At 45.2% G+C, this 25,256-nt stretch overlaps 1 protein-coding gene across 13 annotated transcripts in view; it reads left to right on the plus strand.

Moving 5' to 3' along the window:
- SGCE (sarcoglycan epsilon) overlaps window positions 1–23,405 on the plus strand; it is a 92,317-nt gene extending 68,912 nt beyond the window's left edge. For 11 of the 13 annotated variants that reach the window (XM_075587319.1, XM_075587317.1, XM_075587318.1 and 8 more), the window contains 8 exons: window positions 5,870–6,068; window positions 11,513–11,675; window positions 14,295–14,506; window positions 16,721–16,747; window positions 19,053–19,241; window positions 20,797–20,840; window positions 22,154–22,188; window positions 22,856–23,405. In XM_075587319.1, the coding sequence (XP_075443434.1) occupies window positions 5,870–6,068; window positions 11,513–11,675; window positions 14,295–14,506; window positions 16,721–16,747; window positions 19,053–19,241; window positions 20,797–20,840; window positions 22,154–22,188; window positions 22,856–22,906 (920 nt within the window). In that variant the 3' untranslated portion in view covers window positions 22,907–23,405. The remainder of the gene's footprint in view (window positions 1–5,869; window positions 6,069–11,512; window positions 11,676–14,294; window positions 14,507–16,720; window positions 16,748–19,052; window positions 19,242–20,796; window positions 20,841–22,153; window positions 22,189–22,855) is intronic. The other 2 variants (XM_075587311.1, XM_075587312.1) reach the window with 2 other exon arrangements.
- Window positions 23,406–25,256: the final 1,851 nt, after the last annotated feature.

Here is a 25,256-nt window from a genome sequence, read left to right on the forward strand (position 1 = left end):
GGGGGGGAGAAAGGGGAGCGGGGGGGGGGAGAAAGGGGAGCGGGGGGGGGAGAAAGGAGAGCGGGGGGGGAGAAAGGGGAGCGGGGGGGGAGAAAGGGGAGCGGGGGGGGAGAAAGGGGAGCGGGGGGGGAGAAAGGGGAGCGGGGGGGGAGAAAGGGGAGCGGGGGGGAGAAAGGGGAGCGGGGGGAGAAAGGGGAGCGGGGGGGAGAAAGGGGAGCGGGGGGGGAGAAAGGGGAGCGGGGGGGGAGAAAGGGGAGCGGGGGGGTGAGAAAGGGGAGCGGGGGGGGGGGGAGAAAGGGGAGCGGGGGGGAGAAAGGGGAGCGGGGGGGGAGAAAGGGGAGCGGGGGGGGAGAAAGGGGAGCGGGGGGGAGAAAGGGGAGCGGGGGGGAGAAAGGGGAGCGGGGGGGGGAGAAAGGGGAGCGGGGGGGGAGAAAGGGGAGCGGGGGGGGGAGAAAGGGGAGCGGGGGGGGGAGAAAGGGGAGCGGGGGGGAGAAAGGGGAGCGGGGGGGGAGAAAGGGGAGCGGGGGGGGAGAAAGGGGAGCGGGGGGGGAGAAAGGGGAGCGGGGGGGGGAGAAAGGGGAGCGGGGGGGGGGGAGAAAGGGGAGCGGGGGGGAGAAAGGGGAGGGGGGGGGGAGAAAGGGGAGCGGGGGGGAGAAAGGGGAGCGGGGGGGGAGAAAGGGGAGCGGGGGGGGAGAAAGGGGAGCGGGGGGGGAGAAAGGGGAGCGGGGGGGGGAGAAAGGGGAGCGAGGGGGGAGAAAGGGGAGCGAGGGGGGAGAAAGGGGAGCGGGGGGGAGAAAGGGGAGCGGGGGGGGAGAAAGGGGCGCGGGGCGGAGATAGGGGAGCGGGGGGGGAGAAAGGGGAGGGGGGGGAGAAAGGGGAGTGGGGGGGGGAGAAAGGGGAGCGGGGGGGGAGAAAGGGGAGCGGGGGGGGGAGAAAGGGGAGCGGGGGGGGAGAAAGGGGAGCGGGGGGGGGGAGAAAGGGGAGCGGGGGGGGGAGAAAGGGGAGCGGGGGGGGGAGAAAGGGGAGCGGGGGGGGGAGAAAGGGGAGCGGGGGGGAGAAAGGGGAGCGGGGGGGGAGAAAGGGGAGCGGGGGGGGAGAAAGGGAAGCGGGGGGGGGAGAAAGGGGAGCGGGGGGGGGGGAGAAAGGGGAGCGGGGGGGAGAAAGGGGAGCGGGGGAGAGAAAGGGGAGCGGGGGGGGAGAAAGGGGAGCGGGGGGGAGAAAGGGGAGCGGGGGGGAGAAAGGGGAGGGGGTGGGAGAAAGGGGAGCGGGGGGGGGAGAAAGGGGAGCGGGGGGGGAGAAAGGGGAGCGGGGGGGGGGAGAAAGGGGAGCGGGGGGGAGAAAGGGAAGCGGGGGGGAGAAAGGGGAGCGGGGGGGGGAGAAAGGGGAGCGGGGGGGGGAGAAAGGGGAGCGGGGGGGGGGAGAAAGGGGAGCGGGGGGGGAGAAAGGGGAGCGGGGGGGAGAAAGGGGAGCGGGGGGGGAGAAAGGGGAGCGGGGGGGAGAAAGGGGAGCGGGGGGGGAGAAAGGGGCGCGGGGGTAGAGAAAGGGGAGCGGGGGGGGAGAAAGGGGAGCGGGGGGGGAGAAAGGGGAGCGGGGGGGAGAAAGGGGAGCGGGGGGGGGGAGAAAGGGGAGGGGGGGGAGAAAGGGGAGGGGGGGGGGAGAAAGGGGAGCGGGGGGGGGAGAAAGGGGAGCGGGGGGGAGAAAGGGGAGCGGGGGGAGGAGAAAGGGGAGCGGGGGGGAGAAAAGGGAGCGGGGGGGGAGAAAGGGGAGCGGGGGGGGGAGAAAGGGGAGCGGGGGGGGAGAAAGGGGAGCGGGGGGGAGGAAGGGGAGCGGGGGGGAGAAAGGGGAGCGGGGGGGGAGGAAGGGGAGCGGGGGGGAGAAAGGGGAGCAGGGGGGGAGAAAGGGGAGCAGGGGGGGGGAGAAAGGGGAGCGGGGGGGGAGAAAGGGGAGCGGGGGGGAGAAAGGGGAGAAAGGGGAGCGGGGGGGAGAAAGGGGAGCGGGGGGGAGAAAGGGAAGCGGGGGGGGAGAAAGGGGAGCGGGGGGGGAGAAAGGGGAGCGGGGGGGGAGAAAGGGGAGCGGGGGGGAGAAAGGGGAGCGGGGGGGGGAGAAAGGGGAGCGGGGGGGGGAGAAAGGGGAGCGGGGGGGGAGAAAGGGGAGAAAGGGGGGGGAGAAAGGGGAGAAAGGGGGGGGAGAAAGGGGAGCGGGGGGGGGAGAAAGGGGAGCGGGGGAGAAAGGGGAGCGGGGGGGAGAAAGGGGAGCGGGGGGGAGAAAGGGGAGCGGGGGGGGAGAAAGGGGAGCGGGGGGGGAGAGCCGGCGTTGGTCGTGAGTTACATTTAGCGCTAGGAAAAGGGGGGGGAGGGGGGGAAAAGGGGGGGGGAGAGGGGAGGAAAAGGAGGGGAGGGGGACGGGGGAAAAGGAGGGGGGGACAGTGGACAGGAGGGGGGGGGACAGTGGACAGGAGGGGGGGGGACAGTGGCCGGGGGGAGGGGGAGGGCAGTGGCTGGGGGGAGGGGGGGGACAGTGGAAAGGACAGTGGACAGGAGGGGATGGGGGGGGGAGAGTGGACAGGACGGGGGAGAGTGGACAGGGGGGGGACAGGTGAAAGGACAGTGGACAGGAGGGGATGGGAGGGGGGAGAGTGGACAGGAGGGGGGGGGAGAGTGGACAGGAGGGGGGAGAGAGTGGACAGGAGGGGGGGAGAGTGGACAGGAGGGGGGGAGAGTGGACAGGAGGGGGGGAGACAGTGGACAGGAGGGGGGGTGACAGTGGACAGGAGGGGGGGTGACAGTGGACAGGAGGGGGGGGGCAGTGGACAGGAGGGGGGGCAGTGGACAGGAGGGGGGGGGCAATGGACAGGAAGGGGGGGCAGTGGACAGGAGGGGGGGGCAGTGGACAGGAGGGGGGTTGGTTTGCTTTAAATTGACGGGTCCCTCCTCTCCACTCCCCCTGTATCTTTCTCCGCTCCAGACCCCCCCCCATGTGTAGCTCCGGTCCCCACTCTACAGTGTCTGAGACACAGTGTAACACACACACGCACACAGACACACACACAGTGTCCCACACACACACTGTCACGCTGTGACACACACACACACACAAACACACACACTCACTCACACACACACACACACTCACCTCTCCTTCTGGCCGCCGCCATGTTAGTTAGTCCGCGAGGGAGGAAGGGGTCCTTAGGTGCCGCGTGGCAGCGGTAGGCTGCCCTGGCCAATGCCTGTCCCCGCGCCAGGGAGGTGAGCGGGAGGTGAGGGGAGGTGAGTGGAGGGAGCGGCAGGCTGCCCTGCCCACTGCCTGTCCCCGCGCCAGGGAGGTGAGTGGAGGGAGCGGGAGGTGAGCGGGAGGTGAGTGGAGGCAGCGGCAGGCTGCTCTGCCCACTGCCTGTCCCCGCGCCGGGGAGGGAGTTGAGCGGGAGGGAGGTGAGTGGAGAGGGAGGTGAGTGGAGCGGGAGGTGGAGGGAGTTGAGCGGGAGGGAGGTGAGTGTGATGGGGGGGGAGTGGACAGAGAGAGAGGTGTGTGTGTGTGTGTGTGTGTGTGTGTGTGTGTGTGTGTCCCTGTGTGTCCTTTGGCCCGTCACTCCGCCTCAAGCCAATGAGAGGTGTGCGGGGGCGGGCGGGCCAAGGGACCAATGAGATTGCCGCTAGGGACGCAGACATACAGTGCTTTCAGAAATATATAGTAGATACTTAGCACAGCTAACTACTAATGTCTTTTATAACTGTAGTGGCTCCGCCACGCTCATATGAGTATGTCTCTGTCCCGTCACCGCGTGCCCCACACACCGTGTCCATGTAATAATAATAGAACGATGACTTTGTGTACTTAGGCCTTTGGTTACTTCACTAGTGTCCCCAAAGAGTTACGCCTAAGGCGGGATCAGCACCTGTTGAGCGGTGTTGGCGCACTTGATGTAAATACCTTCCGGTCACGGTAGTGACCGGTAACAACTTCGAAAAGGGTCAGACGCATCCGACACGTGGCCTCCAGATATCACGGTGTCCAGCCGTCTGGTCCCAGATGACTGCAACCGCCGCAACTCTGTGCTTTGTCCCTAACTGGTACTCAGTAAGGTGATAGTTCACTTTCACTATTGGGCGTCCCTGCAGCACAGCAGCCTACTGTGACTCAGGAGATACTCCTAAGGGCCTGCGGGGTAAAGCTATCCTATGCAGGCGGGTCACGGACCCCCTGCACTCACACACCCTCCTCCTTTACCTTCCGGATCCCCTCTGCATCGCATGGTCTCTCCCCCACGCTTCCCTTTACTTCTCCCGTAATCCTAGCCTTCTGATTGGCTCCTGACGTCAGGTGACCACTCTAGAGCTCATGGGAGTTGTAGTTCCTCAACTGAGCCTTTCCCTTACAGGCCCGTCGTTCGCGCGCTTCCATTGCGCATGCGCAAGCTTTCCACTCTCTCAGTGCCCTCTGCAAGGTTGCGCAACAACATGGCGGCGCCCTGTACTAACGTGCCGCCGCGGAACCTGCCACACTCTCACCGAGCACACATATGAGGTTCCTAACACACCCTTACAATTAGTATTTGCTTAGAGCTCCTTTTAACTTTATAGTTGGTACTACAAATGAGCACTAGCTTTGGCGCTACTGTAGGCTAGCCAGGGGGATCACCTTTATAACAAGGTTTTAGGACAAGCAAGTTAGAGGTGCTTCTCACCTCATCCTCAGAGCTGAAGCTGCTGAAAAAGAATTCAGTTCCCTCATCAATTACTTGAAAGCTCTGGCAAAATAAAATCTTGATATAGCAGGGAGATCATCCTATAGCACAGGGTTGCGCAAAGTGGGGGGTTGCGCCCCCCAGGGGGAGCAGGAGAATTTCCCGGGGCGACGCAGCAGCTACAGAGATCCCGCACTCTCCCCCAAAGCATTTAAATTAAATGCCGGGGGGACCTCACAAGGCCTCTTCAACTTCTCTTCCTTGACCTTCGGCGACGCCTCGCCAGGGTAACCGGCATCAAATGACACCGTGGGGTCACGTGACGTCACATGACCCTGCAATGTCATTTGACGCTTGAGCCAAGGAGGAGGGAGGCGCGAGCCGGGAGGCAAGCAGGCAGGGGGGGCACTGGTTAAAATCTTTGCGCGCCCCTGCTACAGCACAAACCTCTGTGAAGCTGGTAAGATGCCCCCCTGATAAGAAACCTCATGGGGCTTGCGTCATTAGGCCAAACACAAGTATAGATATATGGGCTTATTCAGTAAAGTGTGATAGCGCAGATTTGATGCTATCTCTATGCCCAGGACATACTTGAGATAACTCTCGATCTATTACTTCCTGGTAAAACATTTTATAAATAAATAATGTAAAGTCCCATTGACTTTAATATGGCTTTCCGTGCTGATGCACCCAATTGACCGTCGCACTTTATTGAATAAGCCCTGCAGCTGTGATGGTATAGAATACATATAATAATATTTATAAATATAGTGCTAACAGTGTGCACAGCGTAACACATGGCATTTTGCAAATGCTTCTGGGATAAAAGTGTATTATAAGAGAGGGCATGCCCTTGGTTTGTTCATCTTCACAGTCACTATCAGTTTGAAAATAGAAAATAAAGTGACATTGATTTTCTTTTTCTAAAAGGATAAATATAAAGTGACAATATGTCGTTTCAAATGAACAGTGCCCCGTGGCACCTTCATTTTGTGAGGGGTGGGGGGTGGGGGTTTAAACAAGTTTTTAGGGTTTATATAACATAAAGGAGAAGGGTGGGAGTAGGGTACAGAAAAAAAGAGGGAGAAATGAAAGGTAAGATTTGTTAGGAAATATAACGTTCCTTATCCTTGGCGATGCGTTCTTTGTTTATATAAATTCAATATGGTTTCTATATTTCACAAATAGATTTCCCACTGCAGTATCAAGCCGAGTTCTTCATAAGAAATATGAATGTGGAAGAAATGTTGGCTAGTGAAATTCTTGGAGATTTCCTTGGAGCCGTGAAAAATGTCTGGCAGCCAGATCGCCTGAATGCAATAAATATTACTTCCGCACTGGATCGAGGAGGCAGAGTTCCTCTTCCTATCAATGACATGAAAGAAGGGTAAGCATATCCATACAATACACACCTTTTAGATGATCAACATTTAACATGATAGCACTCTAATGACAACAGGGCTGCTTTATGAATGTAGGAGGACTCGAGCAACTGGAAAGTCTGGCAGAGGTTCTCAACTCCAGTCCTCAATGACCACTCAACAGGTCAGGTTTTAAGGATATCCCTGCTTCAGCACAGGTGGCTCAAACAGTGAAAACAGGTCAATATTTCACCTGCTTTGTGTTATCCTTGTTCTATGGTCCCGAGGGGTCTTCTTCAGAATGAAGGTTTTGATTGGAGTTTTCTTTTGGTTTTGAGTCCGGTTATAATGATCTAGTTTGGATTGACCAAGTTAAGTTGAGGGGTATATTCACCAATGCCATATTGTAATTGCTCAGACCAGCTTGAAGTTGTCACAAGTGCTAGGTGTAAAATCATAGCAGTGTAATGGGAGAGAATAGTTCACCTGGAATCGGATATTTGGTCACGACCGTTTTGCCATGACCACGTCAGCGCTGGCACTTGGCCCACCAAGGGACCCTTCACCGCAGTCACTCTGCCGCTGGACACTCAGCCACCGGACGTTTTTCTAATAAGGTATGTTCATTTAAGGGGTTTTAGCGGTTAGGGTAAGGGGCTAAGGTTGTGGTTTTAGGGTAAGGGGTTAGGTTTTTAGGGTAAGGTTTTAGGTTAAGGTCTTAGGGTAAGGGTATTAGAATATGGTCTTAGTGTAAAAGTAGGAGGTAGCATTAAGGTTTTTTTAGGGTAAGGGATTAAGGTTTTTTGGTAGGAGTAGTGTTAGGTTTAAGGGTTTTTTAGGGTAAGGGATTAGGGTAAGTTATTTAGGTTTTTAGGGTAGGGGGTAGTGTTAGTATTAAGGGTTAAGATTAGGGTGTTTTAGGGTTAGGGGCTTATCTTGGCGGCGTAGCGGGCATCTGGGAGAGATAGCCCGGCAGCGAGTGAGTGGCGGCTAAATGCCAGTGGCGATTTGGTCATGGCAAAATGACCCCACCAAATGTCCAAACTGGATTCATCTGAGTCTGTAAATTCAACTTGCTGTAAAACACATATGCCACTTTCCTTCTAATATTGAAATATTTTGATATCGAAAATGTAAGGGAAAAAAAATATTTTAATAAATTGTTGCCTCAACATACAGATGAAACTGTCGGTTCTGGCCCTCCTGACTTGCGTGACCCATACAGCATCCACTCCGTAGCCGTGAGATTCCAGCGGCCAGACTAATGGCCCATTGGATTAACACAGCGGGGGTCCCTGCGTTTGAATGGGACTTGCGCTGTGTGAATCCTACCGGGCTGCTCCTGTCTGTAAGAGATGCGCAGTGAGAGAGAGACTGAATCAGTCACGCTACCTGCGCGCCTCTAACAGGCGAGCGTGGGCATTTTTTTTAAATTGAAATGTAATGTATTATACTTGCTGCTTGTTTTTTTATTGGTAGCTTTCCCATTGCCTGCCATAATGGCAAACCATGCCTATAAGGCATGGTGTACCACTGTGCCAATAAATTGATTTATTGGGGATGAGGGTAGTTGCCCCAGCGAGGGTGTTTAGGCCTCCCAGGTAGGAAGTGGGAGGAGGGGTTAACCCCTTAATTACCATAGTGGTTAATAACCGCTAAGGTGATTAAGTGGTTAGTGGCCAGTAGTTAGTTTTTTTTTTTTTTTACTGTTGGTGCCCACTGAAGAAGAGGAAGACGAGTAGGATGAGGATGGCCTTCATCCTGGCAGGGGCAAGTACAACTTCAATTTAGTATATGCTGGCTGGGTAATGTTTTGGTTATGTTTTATTTTTTAATAGACTTATTAGTTATTATCCAGATATGGATAATAGGGATTTTGCCCATTACTGTACTGTATGTGTTGGGGTGGGGGATTGTTCAATGTTTTGTATTAATGTTTGTATTGTAATGTTTATTGGGGTCAGAGGAGGTGGGTAAAATGGGTAGTTTCCCCAGGGTCAGTGGTTATGCCTCTTGGGTGGGTAGTGGGAGGGGTTAACCCTTTAATTATCATAGTGCTTACTACCGCTAAGGTAATGAAGGAGTTAATCCCTCCCGTAACCTTTCCAGTAGGCATAACTACCCACTCTGGGGCAACTACCCCCTTCACTCACCCCCTATACCCCCAATAAACCAGGTAGTCTGGCTTAACCTCTTCATTGCTTTAGCGGTTAGCCGCTAAGGTAATGAAGCTGCTTTTATTTTAATAGTACAGTATTGTAGCAGGGGGTCTCCAGAGCTGAACTGCATCGATTTTAGCCTTGGGGACCCCCTACTTCGAGAGTTACAGGCCCCGTTATGGGGTGCGGATATCCCTTCGCTTTGTTTAAATCTCCCGATCACGTGGGCCGTAACGCGGGAGAATATATACATGGCTGTTGGGATACCGGCACCCCATACCGAGGCCTGTAACTTGGGAAGCAGGGGATCCCTGGAGCCCCCCTGCTTCAATAATATGTTATTAAAATAAAAGCCGCACAATAGCCTGTTAGAAGCGCACAGGTAGAGTGACTGATTCAGTCTATCTCTTAGTGCGCGTCTCTTATAGACAGGTGCAGCTAGGTAGGATTCACACTGCGCGAGTCCCATTAAAATGCAGGGACCCCCACTGTGTTAATCCGATGGGTCATTACAGCCTGCTGTGGACTATCTAGATGTGTTTGCAAGATGCTCAGGGATTTTCCTCAGACATTGGGCCAGAACCAGCTGTTCCATCTGTACCTATACTTATATTAAAGCCATTTTGCTATAGACAAGCACATCAATTCCCAGGAGCCATGGATGGGCCACCAGCACGCACAAGCTATATAACGGTATTTCTGGTATGCTTGCTTCGGTACTTCACTACTACATAAGATGTAAACACAGACACACTGAATACGCTATACTTTGTGTCTACATTAGAGATAGGGGCTTTTTATTTTTGCGGATTTTGATCTACCTCGGATCGTCCGGTTCCTTTGGTCCACGGATCAATCTTTAAAAGGCAAATCCGCAGTTTCAGATTTTTTTTTTTAGAGCAATCAAAAATCCATGTCCAGATTGTAACAAATCCGTACACGGATTAATGGGCGGGTGGATATCTCTCTCTCTCCACAGTTTAATCTGTGTGGATTTTTAACAGTCCGGCCTCAGATTGTGGAATCTGTGGATCGGATTCTTAAAAATCCGCCCGCATTGCATGGCGTATTTATATTGATTCGCATGGAATTTTCAGTGCCCAATCCGCAGACTAATTTCGTTGGGTGGGACGGATGTGGTCTAAAAAAATGTGTGACATTCCGGGAGACGGATTCGAACTGGTTCGCCTATCTCTAGTCTACATCACTGTTTGTTGTTACAATACCTCTTTTCCTCTTCTTATTTTTTTTTTTTTTTTTTTTTTTTTAAATGACCAGCGACTAATTGTTTTTTTTAATTTGGAATATAATATAGTCATGGATTAGTAGAACCCAAATAAATGGTTGGATACAATCCTAGGATGCTACAAGGTCTATTATTACTGAAGAGACAAATTACATAAATCCATGACTAACACGATCAGGTGACTGAGAACCAGCTCTCCAGTTTACATGTGCAAGTTCAGAGAAACAAAGCTCTGTGTTTCTCTAGTTCATGTTATTAGTATGGAATCAGTTTCCCTAAGGGCCCCTTGGTCTCTTAAACAAATTTTAAATGACATTGAATGTTCCTCCTGCACATCAAATTTTGCATGGAAAAGCTTCTAGCAACTACAACCTGAATCTGCACAATAAAGGGGTAATTGTTGCTCCTGGCATAGCCTGCTACATATGTATTACAACATTGAGAGTAGGATGCAAGATGAAGATGGCTTCTTTTAGTGATTTGTTCTCAGTAATATTCAATATTTGCTGACAAAGTAGGCGATTATGCGCCATCAGGAAGTCAGTTGCATGACTATGATCAGCTCGGTCTCACTTACAAACATAACCAATGAAACAGCCAGATTACACTGTGCATTGAGAAATATGGAAATATATATACAATATTTTGGAATATTAGGCCCTTATGCATTTTATTTATTAAGGAAGAGACCATAATGCACCTCACGCCAGGAACAACCTACCTGAGACTCAAATCCACCACCGACTGGTCTAAATTCTTTCAAGACTTCAGATGTCTCACATTGGAATCTCGTCTGTAACTGTTGCATATGCCCATAACATATTATCTGTAACTGTCCATGAAATGTCTGTAAACATAACTTTTAACCACTGTTCATTTAGCCTAACCATGTATTGTCAACATACTTGAAAACGAGAGGTAACTCTCCGTGTATTATTTCCTGGTAAAACATTTGATAAATAAATAAGGTTGCTGTTGCATTGAGAAGAATTTGCAACATGTTCAGTAATACAGGCAGTCCTCTTTTTACAACGCTTCGTTTTACAACGAACGGCTTATCCAACGCTATGCAATGCATACCTATGTTCATTATACAACGCCAAAATGGCTTATCCAACGCTCTTACGACGCTTTGCAACGTTGTTTATGTGTATGTGTGTATATATATATATACACACATACACATAAACAACGTTGCAGAGCGTGTATATATATCTATATATATATATATATAATATTATACTATACTGTATATTATATTATACTATATAATATATTTATTATGTTATATTATATATATATATATAATACAGTATATACAATATATAATGTACAGTATGTGTGTGCTGCATATCTTATTGCCTGCATAAAATATTTGGTGTATTTTAGTGTTAAAAATGCCTTCAGGAACGGAACCTTTCATTTAAACAGTGTTCCTGTGGGAAAACGTGTTTCGCTTTACAAAGTTTCGCTATCTAACGCCATTTTGAGTAACGCATTGTGTCGGATAACCGAGGACTGCCTGTAAAGAGAATATCACTTAGTGCATGTCGTTCCCATGAATAAAACCTAGATAACCAGTGGTTTAGATGTGATGGTGCTTGAAGGTATAGAGAACCACGGCCTTTTTACATTCCTCTGCTTCAATGTTTAACAAGTTGAGAATTTAGGATAAAATTGGGAACAGCACAACTATTTGTAAGGCAATTACCACTTTAATAAAGTAGAGCTTTAAGTAAACGGATTTTTTTCTTTTATTGATTATCATAATGGAATTACTTATCTCAGCTGCTTTCGGTAAACCTATTAGTACTAGATTATTCATTGAACTATCCCCAGGTTTTCTAATGTATCTGTACATTATTCGTATCTGATGGAACTAGTCAAACGCTACAAATTACTTTACATTGACTGTTTCCTTTAAAAGTCTAAATTAGTGCTGCAAGCAAGTCACTTTATATGTGTACATGTTTTCAGATCATAATCTGGTTGGGTCTGAAAGGACGTGCTTTAAGAATATGCTTAATCACTTTGGAGTTCATGGGCTTTCTTTCTTTCCCTACAGTGTTTATGTTATGGTAGGGGCAGATGTCCCCTTTTCCTCATGTTTAAAGGAAGTAGAAAACCCACAAAATCAACTTAGATGTAGTCAAGAGATGGAGCCGGCAATAAGTTGTGATAAGAAATTCCGAACAAAGTTTCACATAGACTGGTGCAAGATTTCATTGGTAAGTCACTTTACGTGAACCTTTAGCTCAAGTCCTTCTGAAAATCGAATATACTGTAATTCAGTGGAATTCCATTAATTTCTGAAGAACCTATCAGCAGATATATTGGTGCTGGAGAAATGCAAAAACAGAAATTTGGATTTTGACTGTAATTTCAGGTTATTGATATGTTATACCGGTCCATTTAATAGAGATTTGTTGAGCACCACATAATACACATGGGTTTCTCCTACAGACGCTTCATAGATTTCAGTTTGTAAATTTTAGCAAAGATTGGCCCAGATCCACAAGGCTCGGTTATTGATTTAACAAGGCATTAACTTAAGCGAACGCATGATTTAGTGCTAACATGTGTCTTCCAAACTCACTAACGCAGTGTCAATTGCCGCTTTTAGACATAACGGGCCTTGCGTTCGCTATAACTGACGTTAGTGCAAATGATGGGCAGAAGAGGCGTTCCTTGTAATAATCCCTATCCACAGTGCTCCAACATAATGAACATAGGGATTTAATGATGTGTTACTTAGGTCATACCTAAAGGTGGCATTTCTCATATCCAGACAGTGTAATACAGTATAGGTTTTGCTGGAGAGTAGAGTAAGAGAGAGGGCGCTAGCGCCCCCTTTAGGTAAGACAGGTGTAGCGTGAGCCCTGTTTGAAGATAACGTGAGGCACTGCTAACTTGACATGCCATTAAGCCTATGTTAACGAGATTACGAACGGCTGTTGTTTTTGCATATAATTAGCTTTGTGGATTGGCATTAACCTCAGGGACCATAAAGTCTGTTACTGAATCTGATAACTTGAGTTAACGGAGCTCTGTGGATCTGGCTCATTGCTGTTTTCAATACTATGTGTGGGTTATTCATTCATTAAACTGCAATAGTGCCGATGGAGGAACTATCGCACACAAACTCCCATGTTGTGCCCAAGAAATACTTGGAAAGGAGAGGTAACTCTCCATGTATTTTTTCCTGGTAAAATATTTGTAGAAATAAGAATTGAAGTGGGTTGTGGTTTCCGTGCAATAGCGCTCTTACACTATCATAGTTTAATGAATAACCCCCTATGAGAGATGTATAATATCAACATTTTTGCTTCCCCTCTATTAAATGAATTGTGTGGTGTGTATTGTCAATTGGGTATACCTTAGATAAAATAGTACTCATTTCCTGGAGTGAGGAATAGCATTCTGCAGCCAACACATGTGCTAAGTTGCCACTTAAGCTACTTCGCTTTATTTTTGGTGCATGGTGATATTTTTCACACATCTATATTTTGTTTGGCTTTTGATCACTTCAAATAGCTTCAATATCTTCTGTTGTAATGAGTATGTTGAATATTTCATGAGTTGTCATGAAATGTGTATACTATTATTTCTAACGGGAATGAATAATTATTGATATTAAAGGTTCTTGCAGGTTCTGTGTGCGCTATTGATCGATGTCTAAGCACAACTTGCAGTAACACTTTAAGGCACGTAATTGTCACACATTTTCTCTTATGTTTACTAAGCGCTGCCACAAGGTGTCTTATCGAGTAGCACTGCTTAGTAACCGTGGGCCCGTCATGTCACATCGTCTCATGGAGACCTGACACTTGGTTCCCTTGCTTCAAAGCCAGCGTTATGTAAAAAAAAAAAAAAAACTAATCGGAGCCACATTTAAAACTAAAGCATGCAGAGCCTAATTGATAAAAAAATAAAATCTTAAATTAACTGGGCTAAATATTGTATGCTTTGTGGGAAATGTGTAATTACATCATAGATGTCTTCTAGAACAGGGGGGCGCAAACTTTTTTCCCTGCGCCCCCCTGACGGCTGTCCCCTCGCTCCCGCGCCCCCCCCAACCCCAACTTACCCGCGCCCCGGCGTAATGACGTCACGTTGCCATAGCAACGTGACGTCACATGACCCCGCAGCGTCATTTTGACGCCGCGTTGCCATGGCGACGCCGGGAGGAAGCCGCCGGAGCCACGGGTAAGTATGGTTTACAGAGGCCCTGCAGCTCCCCCGGCACTTAATTTAAGTGCCTTCGGGAAGCGCGCGGGGCCTCTGTAAACCCCGCGCCCCCCGTCGGCAGTCTCGCGCCCCCCCTGGGGGTCGCGCCCCACAGATTGCGCACCGCTGTTCTAGAAGATGATTTATTGTGCGGTATGGAAGTGACATAGAAGTTGCAATGTTTCAGTTCGCATGTTACATCGTCACTTTGAGGATATCTGGCAGGGGCGGCCAACTCCTGTCCTCAAAGACCACCAGCAGGTCAGATTTTAAGGATATTCCTGCTTCAGCACAGGTGGCACAGTCAGACTGACATATACAGCCACCTGTGCTGAAGCAGAGATATCCTTAAAATCTGACCTGCTGGTGGTGTCCTGTCCTGACCTGCTGGTGGTGTTGACAACTGGAGTGTCCCACCCCTGATCTATGTGAGAAGAAAGCAAAAAAAGAAGCTATCTATACCAATTATGGTGTAACTGGTTTTGGTTACCTGCAAAAATGTAGGCAGGTAACCAAAGCCCTCTCTGGATTTTTGTTATAGCAATCATGTCGGCCTAACTGTTAACATTATGTGGCACGCTTAATTTTCAGTGTGCATCATTTTTGTCTGTGTGTGTCAGGTGGATAAAACAAAGCAAGTCCCGGCCCCTCGGGAGGTTGTGCGGGGAGAGGGGATACTGCCAGATGCTGGGGAGTACAAACCTCCCTCCGACACTCTGAAAAGCAGAGACTACTACTCCGACTTCCTCATCACGCTGGCAGTGCCTTCAGCCGTGGCATTGGTGCTCTTTGTTATACTGGGTTACATCATGTGCTGCCGCAGGGAAGGAATGTGAGTACAAGGACAAGGTTTTAATCATAAGTAGCAACCTTCAGAAAAGTCAGAGCACCCAAACAGGGCGACTATACAACTAGTAAAACATTCGGGGAGTTTCAGGAACAAAAAGTGCCAGGATGTTATTGATTTTATATCAGGGGTGGGAAACTCCAGTTCTCAAGGGGCACCAGCAGGTCAGGTTTTCAGGATATTCTTGCTTCAGCACAGGTGGCCGAGTTGAAGACCGACATATATAGCCACCTGTGCTGAAGCAAGAATATCCTGAATACCTGACCTGTTGGTGGCCCTTGAGAACTGGAGTTCCCCACCCCTGATCTACAACATTATCATGAATCTGTGTGAATGGTGGCAAAAAAGTGTATGCCATTTTGAAGACATTTGCAAAGTAATTTGACATAAGTGAATTTTGAACGCGGTTTGGAATCCCCTCATTACGAGGAATGACCAGCGCTTGGTGAGGTTTTATTTTCCCAGTTTTCACCATTTTTTGGGGGGGGGGGGGGCAACTTGACATTTTTGTAAAAGAGCATGAATATTTTTTCACATTGCTATATTTTATGCAATTTAGCACATACCTAGAACAGCAATGAACCACTTTGCTAACGGGTTGCAAAATATTTTAATACAAAGCAAAACAATGCATTACAGGTCCATTAGACAAATGTTCTTTATGGGCCCTGAAAGGGGCCATCCCTCCTAGGACCAAAGTGAATTTATTTAAGGGGTCTCATCTGGGTAATTGATACATTGTTCCCCAAATCTGACACCTCTGCATTTTTTATTTAGTTTTTAAATGTAGCCTTTTTATTTCCCCCCTCTGGCCGCTCCCTTTGTGGGATCTCATAATGTGTTCAGCAAGTACTTGTACAGCCGGAGTCTCCCCTACTCTTTGCCTTATTGATTCCCTAATAAGGACAGGGTGAGATAAGATTCAAGTGCACACTTGATTGATAAACACTTCCAGATTCAGAAGCCCCGAAGAAATCAAAGTGACCCACAATGTGGGGTTACACCTATAAAGCAGAAATGGGCATTGATATCTGCCAGTAAACTATTTATCGGATTACTTTGTGATCAAGAAAAAGCATGCTGGCACTGTGGGGGTGAAATATACCAATAATACATGTAGCAGATGCTTCATTTGAACACAACAAAATATATGTATTGTGAAAAATGCTTTGACTTTGCTTTGCTTTGACTTGTAGAAATACATTCACAGAAGCAACGTAGCTTAACTGGTAAAACGGAGTACGGAGATTTTTTTTAAACAATTGTAAGGTTGATAAAATGTTGTTAAAATGGAGGATATGCAATTCTGTGGTGTTAAAACTGGTGATACGTAGAAACTAAACTACAATGGTGTGTGAATTTATAATCACAAACAGCCCCAACTTTGAAGCCTACAAATAGGACGTACCTAGCTAGACTTGAGAACTTATTTCTAGTATTGGGCTAAATGAAATATAATAAAGCAGCAAGTAACAGAAAAACTATCATCCTTCACCTGCACCGTCGTTCCATTATTTCATCAAGTTTATTTCAATCAGAAGCGTGTTCCCTAATCTCCACATTCATCTATGTGTTTGTCCTTGACATTCGTACAGTCCATTGTCTCTGTGTTTTCACCCACTGATGTCTTTCCATGTACACTTCATGGAATTCATGAACTTTTACTCCCAGTCAGAGCCACAGTTTCCATCTCGGCTAGCATAAGCCGGAGGTTCTGCCAGAATATCCCCGTCTGTGCTCTGGTTAATTAAACTCTCAATGTTAGTGATCCTTTACATGCACCTGCCTTCCAACAGGGGCACTTTTGGGGGCGTTTATTAAACCGTGATAATTTATGGATAGCCATTATCAATAATTAATAACCCTGTAAATGAATGTCCAATACCCAATAACAATTGGATACGTGCATTGTGATTAATAGTCTGAACATCGAAATCCTTCACTTGAACCATCTGAACCAGATTGTCTGACATTCTGATTGTCAGTGTAGTCTTCTACTCCTAATCAACACGGCTCGAGCATTCAGTCTCAATAGTCAGTAAACTTTGATGAATTCAGCCCATGCTAGTAAATGCTGATGTACAGTACTGCCTTTTGCAGCAGCATTTATGGCTCATATAGATCCATCATTCACAGATAGTTTAAATGCTTCAAATACCAATTCTATTATTTAATTCATACATTTTGTTTTGTTTCTAGGGAAAAGAGAAACATGCAAACGCCAGAGTAAGTGTCTCCTTTCTGTTATTTTTGTTGCCATGTAATCTTCACTTCACGGTAGCTTGTCATGACCCATCCACGTGTCTCATATTTCACATTGACTCATGATTTATTTTTATTTTGGTGAAAGCTGCTTTTAGTTTGCATAGGTTTAATAGGTGTCAAAAAACAACAAAAAACAGGCCCTTCAAAAATAAAGTGATGCCGATATTAAAATGTGTGCGCATGTGATCTAAATGAAGATTACTGATTCTATACAGCGTTTTATTTGCCATAAAAACTGCATACACAGAAACGGTGGTATTCAGAAGATGCAATAAAACCCCCCCAGAAAACAATACCAACTATAGGAAGCAAATGAAGGGTGTTTTTCACCAAGCTGTCTAGCATGATCTTATGCTGGCGAAATGAATGGTATTAGCATTCACTAAACCTCTGGTGTGGTCGTGAGAATGAGACCCCTCTTGAACAGGTTCCGTGAATATGCTGCCAGATGTTTTACTGTAGAATTACCGCAGTTACATGTTTTTTTTTAAAAGCCCTCTCTTCTACAACAATTTGTAGTGCAGTCCTTACTGATGCAGTCCCATCCAGTATATATATATTTTTTTTATTCTTTCTTTTTGTTTCAGATATTTTTATTGGGTAAACAGAAAATAAACAACACCCAAAGACATTGATAAAAACAACAAACCGTTATATTTTCAGTGAAAATAGGGAAATAGAGAAAAGAGTGGATAGCTTTAAATAGCACCGATCAAAATCATAGCTTTATCTGTGAACATTAAAATAAATGTGGTGACCACATATCAGATGGTGAAAAGGGCCAACTAGCGCTGAGGACAAAGGACAAAGCGAGAGGAGGGGAAAAAAGTGAAAGTTGGGAGGGGGGGGGGGGGGGCGCACCCATCCGGTAAATTTTTTATAGTGATTTAATTAATTTACTTCTTTGAATGTTTCAATAATAATTAATAAATTATTTACAGTAGGTCTGATTTCCTTCTTAATAAAACATGGAGTTTATTTTTGGTGTATGTAAATTATACGTGTCTCAGGCACAAAGTAGGTCAAATGCACTTACAGTAAAAGTTCTTCTTAAATGATCTTTTTTTTTAAAAATGTATTTCAATTAAACATTTGAAAGTAGTCGTACCATCAGATTCAGCTTCTAAAAAAAGTAAGTTAAAATGTAAACAAAACGGCATAAAAGTCTAAATGCCCAATAACATGTTTAAAGGGACCTCCCAGGACAAAGGGGAAATAGGTAAAGTGGCATGTTTAATAGCCTAAATGTAGTTGATTGACAAGTTAGAAAAAAAATATCAGGCAAATTTAATCATATTTAAATAAGGGTTTGAATGTTTACCTTCTCCGTAATAAACAAAAGGGTTTGAGAGTTTTTACTATCTTTAATGTCGTTAGATGAAAAGACTGTTTGTCAGTCCAAAAAAACTAGAGGTGATTGGTCGTTTTGATTTTGTCCATTGTTTGTATAGAAATTATGAAGCTATCATTTGTCAAACAGATGAACATTAATAGTTTATATGGATCTAGAGAAAAGAGAACCACTTATTTTAACAGGATGCAAAAAAGCCTGAATCTTCCGGAAGCTAATTACAATAAGTTACTTCATAGTTTTTTTGACCTGCTATGTGGAACTGCCCCTCTGGCTATGCCTCGCCTTCAATATTATTTATCAAAAGGCCGCTCTGCAACAGACATTTCTTGATATTGCTTATTCCTAAACTGGATGGGTTGGAGAGAAACAGGAGTGGCAAACTTCAGTCCACCAAAGGGCCACCAACAGGTCAGGGTTTAAGGATATCCCTTCTACAGCACAGGTGGTTCAATCAGTGGCTCAGTCAACGACTTATTGGACATGTGCTGAAGCAGGGATACCCTTAAAACCTGACCTGTCGGGAGGCCCTTTAGGACTGGAGTCGCCCACCCCTGGCCAACAGAATGTGGGCGAGGCTAAGAATGGAAACCATCTGTCAACCACAGAAGCTGCCAGGACAAAGGCTGGAGTTCATCTTTGCAAGGCCTTTATATTTCAGATTAACATATGAAGGGGTTTACTGGAGTGACATACAAGGGGAAGACGTCTGGTTTGAACAATAAGTGCTGCCTGATAATGACGATTACTATGCGTGTTTGTAGGTGGCACAGCTGCTTTTATTTTTGGAAAATATATTACAGCAACATTTGTTCTTGACCGTCTGTATGTATTTGCAATGTAAATATTGTTTTGTGAAACCGTAAAAGAGAATGTTTAAGCACCAATTTCAACAACTTTTCCTTTTTTACACAGTATTCAACTAGTCCACCACAGCGCTATTCAGAAATCTACCAAAGAGCTCCGAGACATGTCTAAGAACAGGGAAATTGCATGGCCACTCTCAACACTTCCAGTGTTTCACCCAGTTACTGGTGAAATGGTACCTCCTCTTCACACAGACAACTATGACAATACCAACATGCCACTGATGCAAACACAACAGTAAGTATCATATCAGACCTGTATGCTTCACAGTCCAGCTCACAGTCTACAGATGGCACCCATTGCAATGGCAGAAGTTGGCACGTGAAGGCTTGTCAGAGGAAGCGTTGAGGCATACGCAAACTAAGCAACTGCTTATTGCCTATGGGTCCCATAAACATTTGAAAGCATTAAATGCCGGATTCTATGATTAAATTGTATTGGTGGATGATCTATAATCCTCATATCTCATTTATTTGGACTTTGGAGCTTGGCAGTGATGGGGTATAATGAGCGATAACTCCCAAAAATATTAGTCGGTGTTACACTTACTGTAGTTATGGAAAACTTAGGTTTACGTAAAAAGTTGTCTGTTTCTCTGTACAGAATACTACTGTCTAGAAAGGACAAGGAGCTGAAAATATCCCCTAAAAAAAGTCACTATTTTAAATCTGCATGGTCAGTGGTTTTAAATTAAGTGATAAACATTCTATTTATTTTAATGGATTAACGGTCCTGTGCTGTTCAGTTTTGCTACAAATGAATAATTTTAAATGAAATTAGATAATACAAATATAAATGAGATAATACGGTAAATTTACTATTTTTAAGCTGCTCAAATTGTATTTGTTACCACTAGTTAACTGTGTAATAATGTTGGTATTTAATGTGCTGTGACAATGGGTGCAACCATCACACCTACAGTATAATTATGATTTACAGGTTGAGTCAAGCTTTTTTCAACTATTCTAAATTGACTATGTCTAGCTTGTGACCGTTATAGTCTCTGAAAGAACTGAAGGCGAATATAAAAATAGTGGTTTTATCAACTTCCCATCGCAAAGGATAGCAATGGGAAAGAGAACATTTGCATTATATTGTCGTCATTGCCCTCCCTTTCCAATTATAAATCTAGTAAAGACAGGACACAACTTGGTTGATGCCCATTGAAATAAGACGGTTGGTGGGTGCGGCTTACATTGCACACATGATTGAGTTATATAGGATAGTTAATTAACCTCAGTAGAACGTTTCATAGCATGTTACTTTTTAGTTGTAGTTATATAGTACTTTATTTAATTATAGGCCATACATTGTTTGTAGCACAATGAGTTTTAAAGCTTCATTGCAGTTTTGAGGTGAGAATTTTACCCCATGGAATACCAATGGTAATATTAGGACAGCTATTGCTATCTTTATTCAGTTTCACGCTCACACAGCACAATGTTATTTTAGGCTGCAACGTAGTCATTCTTCATAGAGCAATGCGTTCTCATTTTTGTTGTTTAGGAAATAAAATGATGGGTGCAAGACAGACCAGTAATTTACCTCACAAAATTGACAAGTAACCATTACGTTTAAGACAAAGCTCGATGGCCAGTAATTCAATGTGTACGGCGCGTTTCTACACCAATTGCATACATTTCTTGCACTCTTTATGACAAGGCAAATACTTCAGTGGATTATGCTTTAATGGGCCCCTTTTGTACAGAAGATCCAAATTCAGTGTGACCGTATTTGACAAGTTGTTTTACCTAACTTTTCATAATATATAATGCATATTACCCTTTTATAGGAATTTGCCCCATCAGACTCCTATACCACAGCAGCAAAATGCAGGTTAGTATTGTAGCTCATTATGGATGAGATTCAGTAAACTTTATAATCAAGTATTTTCATCTAAACAGCAGCTGCACCACGGGTCACCACTTTCAGGGCCCCATCCTCCCATGCGCCGGAACATTGTTCCAGCACTTATTTTAGCAGCCAGAACGGTATTCTACTGGCAGTACTATGGGCTCTTTACCCCCCCCCTCCCCACCTACGGCTCACTCCTTCCTCCCCCCCTACGGCTCACTCCTCCCTCCCCCCCTATGGGCTCTCTCTGCTTCCCCCCTACACCCCCCCACCCCGGGTCCTGTCTGTGGTGTGGGGCCTAACCCAGTGGCAGAGAGCCCACCCAGGTGGTCATCAGAAGGAAATTAGGCCCCCATCTGAGCAGTTTTAACATATGCATATATACTTACATGCAACAGCATTAATGCCATATTTATTGATATATTCACTAGACTTTGATAATATTTCAGCTCAAAAGATACAGCTTCACTGTACTGTATGCGTTTATGATTATTTTGCTCCGTGCTACAGTATGTTTACTTGTCTAAATAATATGTATTAAAATCACGGATAGGGTAATTTATATTACAAGTAATAAAAGCATACATGCCATGAACACTAATGCAATTTTCAACGTACATCAAATGTATACTTCCATAGAGGAAAGGAACCTGGGAGTCTTCAACAGACTTAAAAGTAGGCAAGGAATATAACAAAGCAATGGGGATAGCCAGCAGGATGCCACTTTGTATAGGGAGAGGTATTAGCTGTAGAGATGTAGTGACCATTTTATAGATTAGTGAAATCATTATCATTATTTTTATGTACAGTATCAAAGCATTTTGCATCAATGTTGCCCTGTCTGTCCCAGCTTGTGACTTGAGAAGTGTCAGTAGGAGTTACACGGTGCACAGATTATAATAAGATACAAAAAAACATTAAATTGTACTACATCTGTAGGTTACAACAGATGTAGTACAGCAACAGAGGCATGCCAACATATTTCTTCTCCAATACCAAAAATGCCTTAACTTATTATTGTGCTGGGTATATTATATCACTGTTGGCTTGTGATAAACAATTCCAGTACACTAAAGTATGTGGTAACATACATTAAAGGACATAAAATATGTAAATGGTTGTCTATTTCAATAAACACACCTTCGGCAATATTATTTTACCCAAAGATCTGATTACAGAACTCTAATAAGGATACTGTGAAAGGAAAGAAAAGGGGACCAGATTTATGTATAAAAAAATAGGCCTGGGGATTTCATTACATTCTTCCTCTTTGTTACTGCTTTCGGGATCCAAAGGAGAGTTTCGTATGACAACCTTTCAAAGATTTGAGGCAAGTATAATCAACTTGCTTCTGTTGTTTCTCAGACTATGATAGGAATATTTTACAGATCTGAAATCAACCCATTTACCTATTTTCATTTGCTACAAAAACAACATTAAAGTAATAGGTTGAAAGAACAGGGGGTAAAAAAGACTTTCATATTGTTTAGGGTAATTCAGTTTTTTTTTTTTTTTTTTTAACCTAATGAAAGGAAAGTATAAGTGACAAAGCAGCTATCCTCCCCTCCTCCCAGAATGACAAATGTGCGTTTAGACTTACCTGAACCTGGGGTCATCCAAGGACCGCCGATGCCCCGGGGACCACCGATTACCAAGATATTTGTAGGTTTTTTTTTTGTGCGCTGTTTTTGACACACAAAAAAAAACAACATATGTCGGCCAGGACTACAAACATTGCCACCAATAGAAATCGCTGATGCGAAGTCCTGATGACGTTGCAGCTTTCTATTGGCCGCCAGAGGAAGCACTGGTCTCACAGGTATTTTGCCTGGTGCCGGAACTCTGGAGACAGGGGTCCCCCGACATTGGGAGACCAGGGTTCCGGCTAGGAAGAAAAACAACACAAACAATAATGTTGAGCAGTGGGGATTGCTGCTTTCATTTGATCAATGCACATTATGTTGGAGAAATCACTGAAAGAATGTTCGTATTTGCAGGTAAATGGTATCCCTGAAGAAAGGAAACTGACAGAAGCCATGAATTTATAACCAAAAGAAGAAAGAAACCATAACACAGTCTCTTCTCACTCACCAAGCGTTACAGTTTTTGTACAACAGTGGTATTTTTGCATGGCTAATGATAACGATTTTAATGACAATCTATATACACTTTCATTAAATGTATTTTATATTTGGGGGAATACTATATGTATTGTTAAAGAAAGTAAAAAAAAAAATATATATATATATATATAAAAAAAAAACGTAATTTTTACATGGCTGAACAGATGTAGAACATGTGAATGGGCAGCTTAGCGGCCAGGGGAATCCATTGTCTTTGTGACCTTGGCTAGTTACTTTATCTCACTATGCCTCAGGGCCCAAAATTAGATTTTACACTCTACAGGACAGGGATTTGTGCGCCAGAAATATTCTGTACATAGTATGCTATATACAAATAATATCATTGAGTTGCAGTTTACTTCTACACTGAAGAACTTTTATTAATTGAATTGTTAATGAATAAACAAAAGTAATTTTATTCAAACTTTGAAGTGAAAAAATGTTTCTTTTTATTTGAACTTAAAATATGAAAATGTATATCCCAGTAGAAAGAGAAAATCTAGTGAAACATGCAATTGGCAAAACAGTAAATTGCCAAGGTGCTTTCAAACTAGACAGCATGGTACTTATAATGTGACTTGTTGACGACAAAGAATCCTATTTATTAAACTACAATTGTTGCCATACAAAACTGCATGAAAACACATTGCAATTTGAAGCGATACGACTCTGCCGCTTGCCAAATTCATTAAGAATTGTGCAGATAAATTGTGTCAAAATAGATCTCATTTGCATACATTTTCTGTGCAAAATGGGTGTATTTGATGTGATTTATGTCACCTCCCTGAGGAATGCGGGGGGAGAATGGCTGAGATTATTTTAATATTTTTGCATATTGCTTGAATATAGAAATGTTTATTCTGCGAAGTCTCTCCAGGTATTGACATTATGTGCGATTTGGATACTGCCCTATTAAGAAAGGAGTCCCGATGGATTTACACCCTGGGTCCTCTATCCCCTGGGGGCCTTAATGAGGGCTTCGTTTATACCCCTTTTTTGTGAATCCGCTTTTACCACTCCCTCTATTTGTCACAAAAACACCCAAACAAACATCACTACTTATTTGATTTGAACATTCAGCTCTCTCATACCCATGCACTAGGGAGGCTGTCTGCTCCATTAGAAATCAAAGAATCGAACATCATTTTAAAACATTTATAATTTATTTCATGTCCGTTGGAGTATGCCTGCTCCGATCCTCTCATGGAGTATACCGTTTTCGCCTTATATGTCTTTTAAAAAACCTTAATTAGGGTCAATAGGACCCGTTTTTACCAAGTCTCCCTAATCAGTCCTTCCCCCCTGTACACGTCACGACACACAGAGTCACGACGACGCTATCAGGTTGTTATGACAACCCAACTGGATATAAGGCTGCAGGGAGCCTTGACCCGCCCACCCCCGAAGAAGTTCCTAAGGCAGGAACGAAACACGTGTCGGGTGCGACGTCCTGTGTGACGTCATCGGCGCGACCGACTAGTTAGTAGTCCGGTCAGTTTGATATCACGGCGTGGAGTGCTAATCTCAACCTAGCTAATAATGATGTGGGCCAAATGCGGATCCCACTAGCTAGGAACAGTATGATCGTTATCACTGTCTGATGAAGGATTCCTGTGGTAATTATCCCGTGTATCAGGCACTCTGCCAGTCTGCCAGCTATATGTTTCTGGGGTACGAGGGGTGTTATTATCAACTGCCTCTGTCTAACTGTGGCCTCTATGGTCAGTGATACTTCTCACAAAGAAACTGAAATACAGTGGGGACTGGCTTAAACCTTATGTGTACCTGCATGCAGCAGGACCTTATGTTAACAGCATCATTACGGCTGTAAATGTCAGCTAACCCACCTAATACCTTATCCTTCATTTGAACAGAGGTATCCTTAGGGCCAACCATACCGACCCACCTCATTCCTGGGGGAAAAGTGGCACATCAGCACCAATTTTGGCTCTATGTACCTACCCCATTATTTATTTGATTTGAGTGTGAACACCTCTGATGAGATTTTCCATACTCACCTGAGCAGATGCCTATCTATACCATCATTACCACCAGGTTATCACTACTTAGCCCTTTGCCTGGATCACTAATACAGTGTTCATATCCAGGATTAGGCTTGTAGTCAGTACTCCATACCTCGCTGTGACAAACATGCGCTCCTTTAGTTAGGTTTTAATTAGAAAACTTGTTGTTTGATATCATTAAAATGTATTTATTTTGAGTTCCTATTTCAGTGAGTGCATCCCTTGGGATTCTTTTCCGTGTTCTCCATTAT

The sequence above is a fragment of the Ascaphus truei genome, chromosome 2 (assembly GCF_040206685.1).
Source record: "Ascaphus truei isolate aAscTru1 chromosome 2, aAscTru1.hap1, whole genome shotgun sequence".
NCBI lineage: Eukaryota > Metazoa > Chordata > Amphibia > Anura > Ascaphidae > Ascaphus > Ascaphus truei.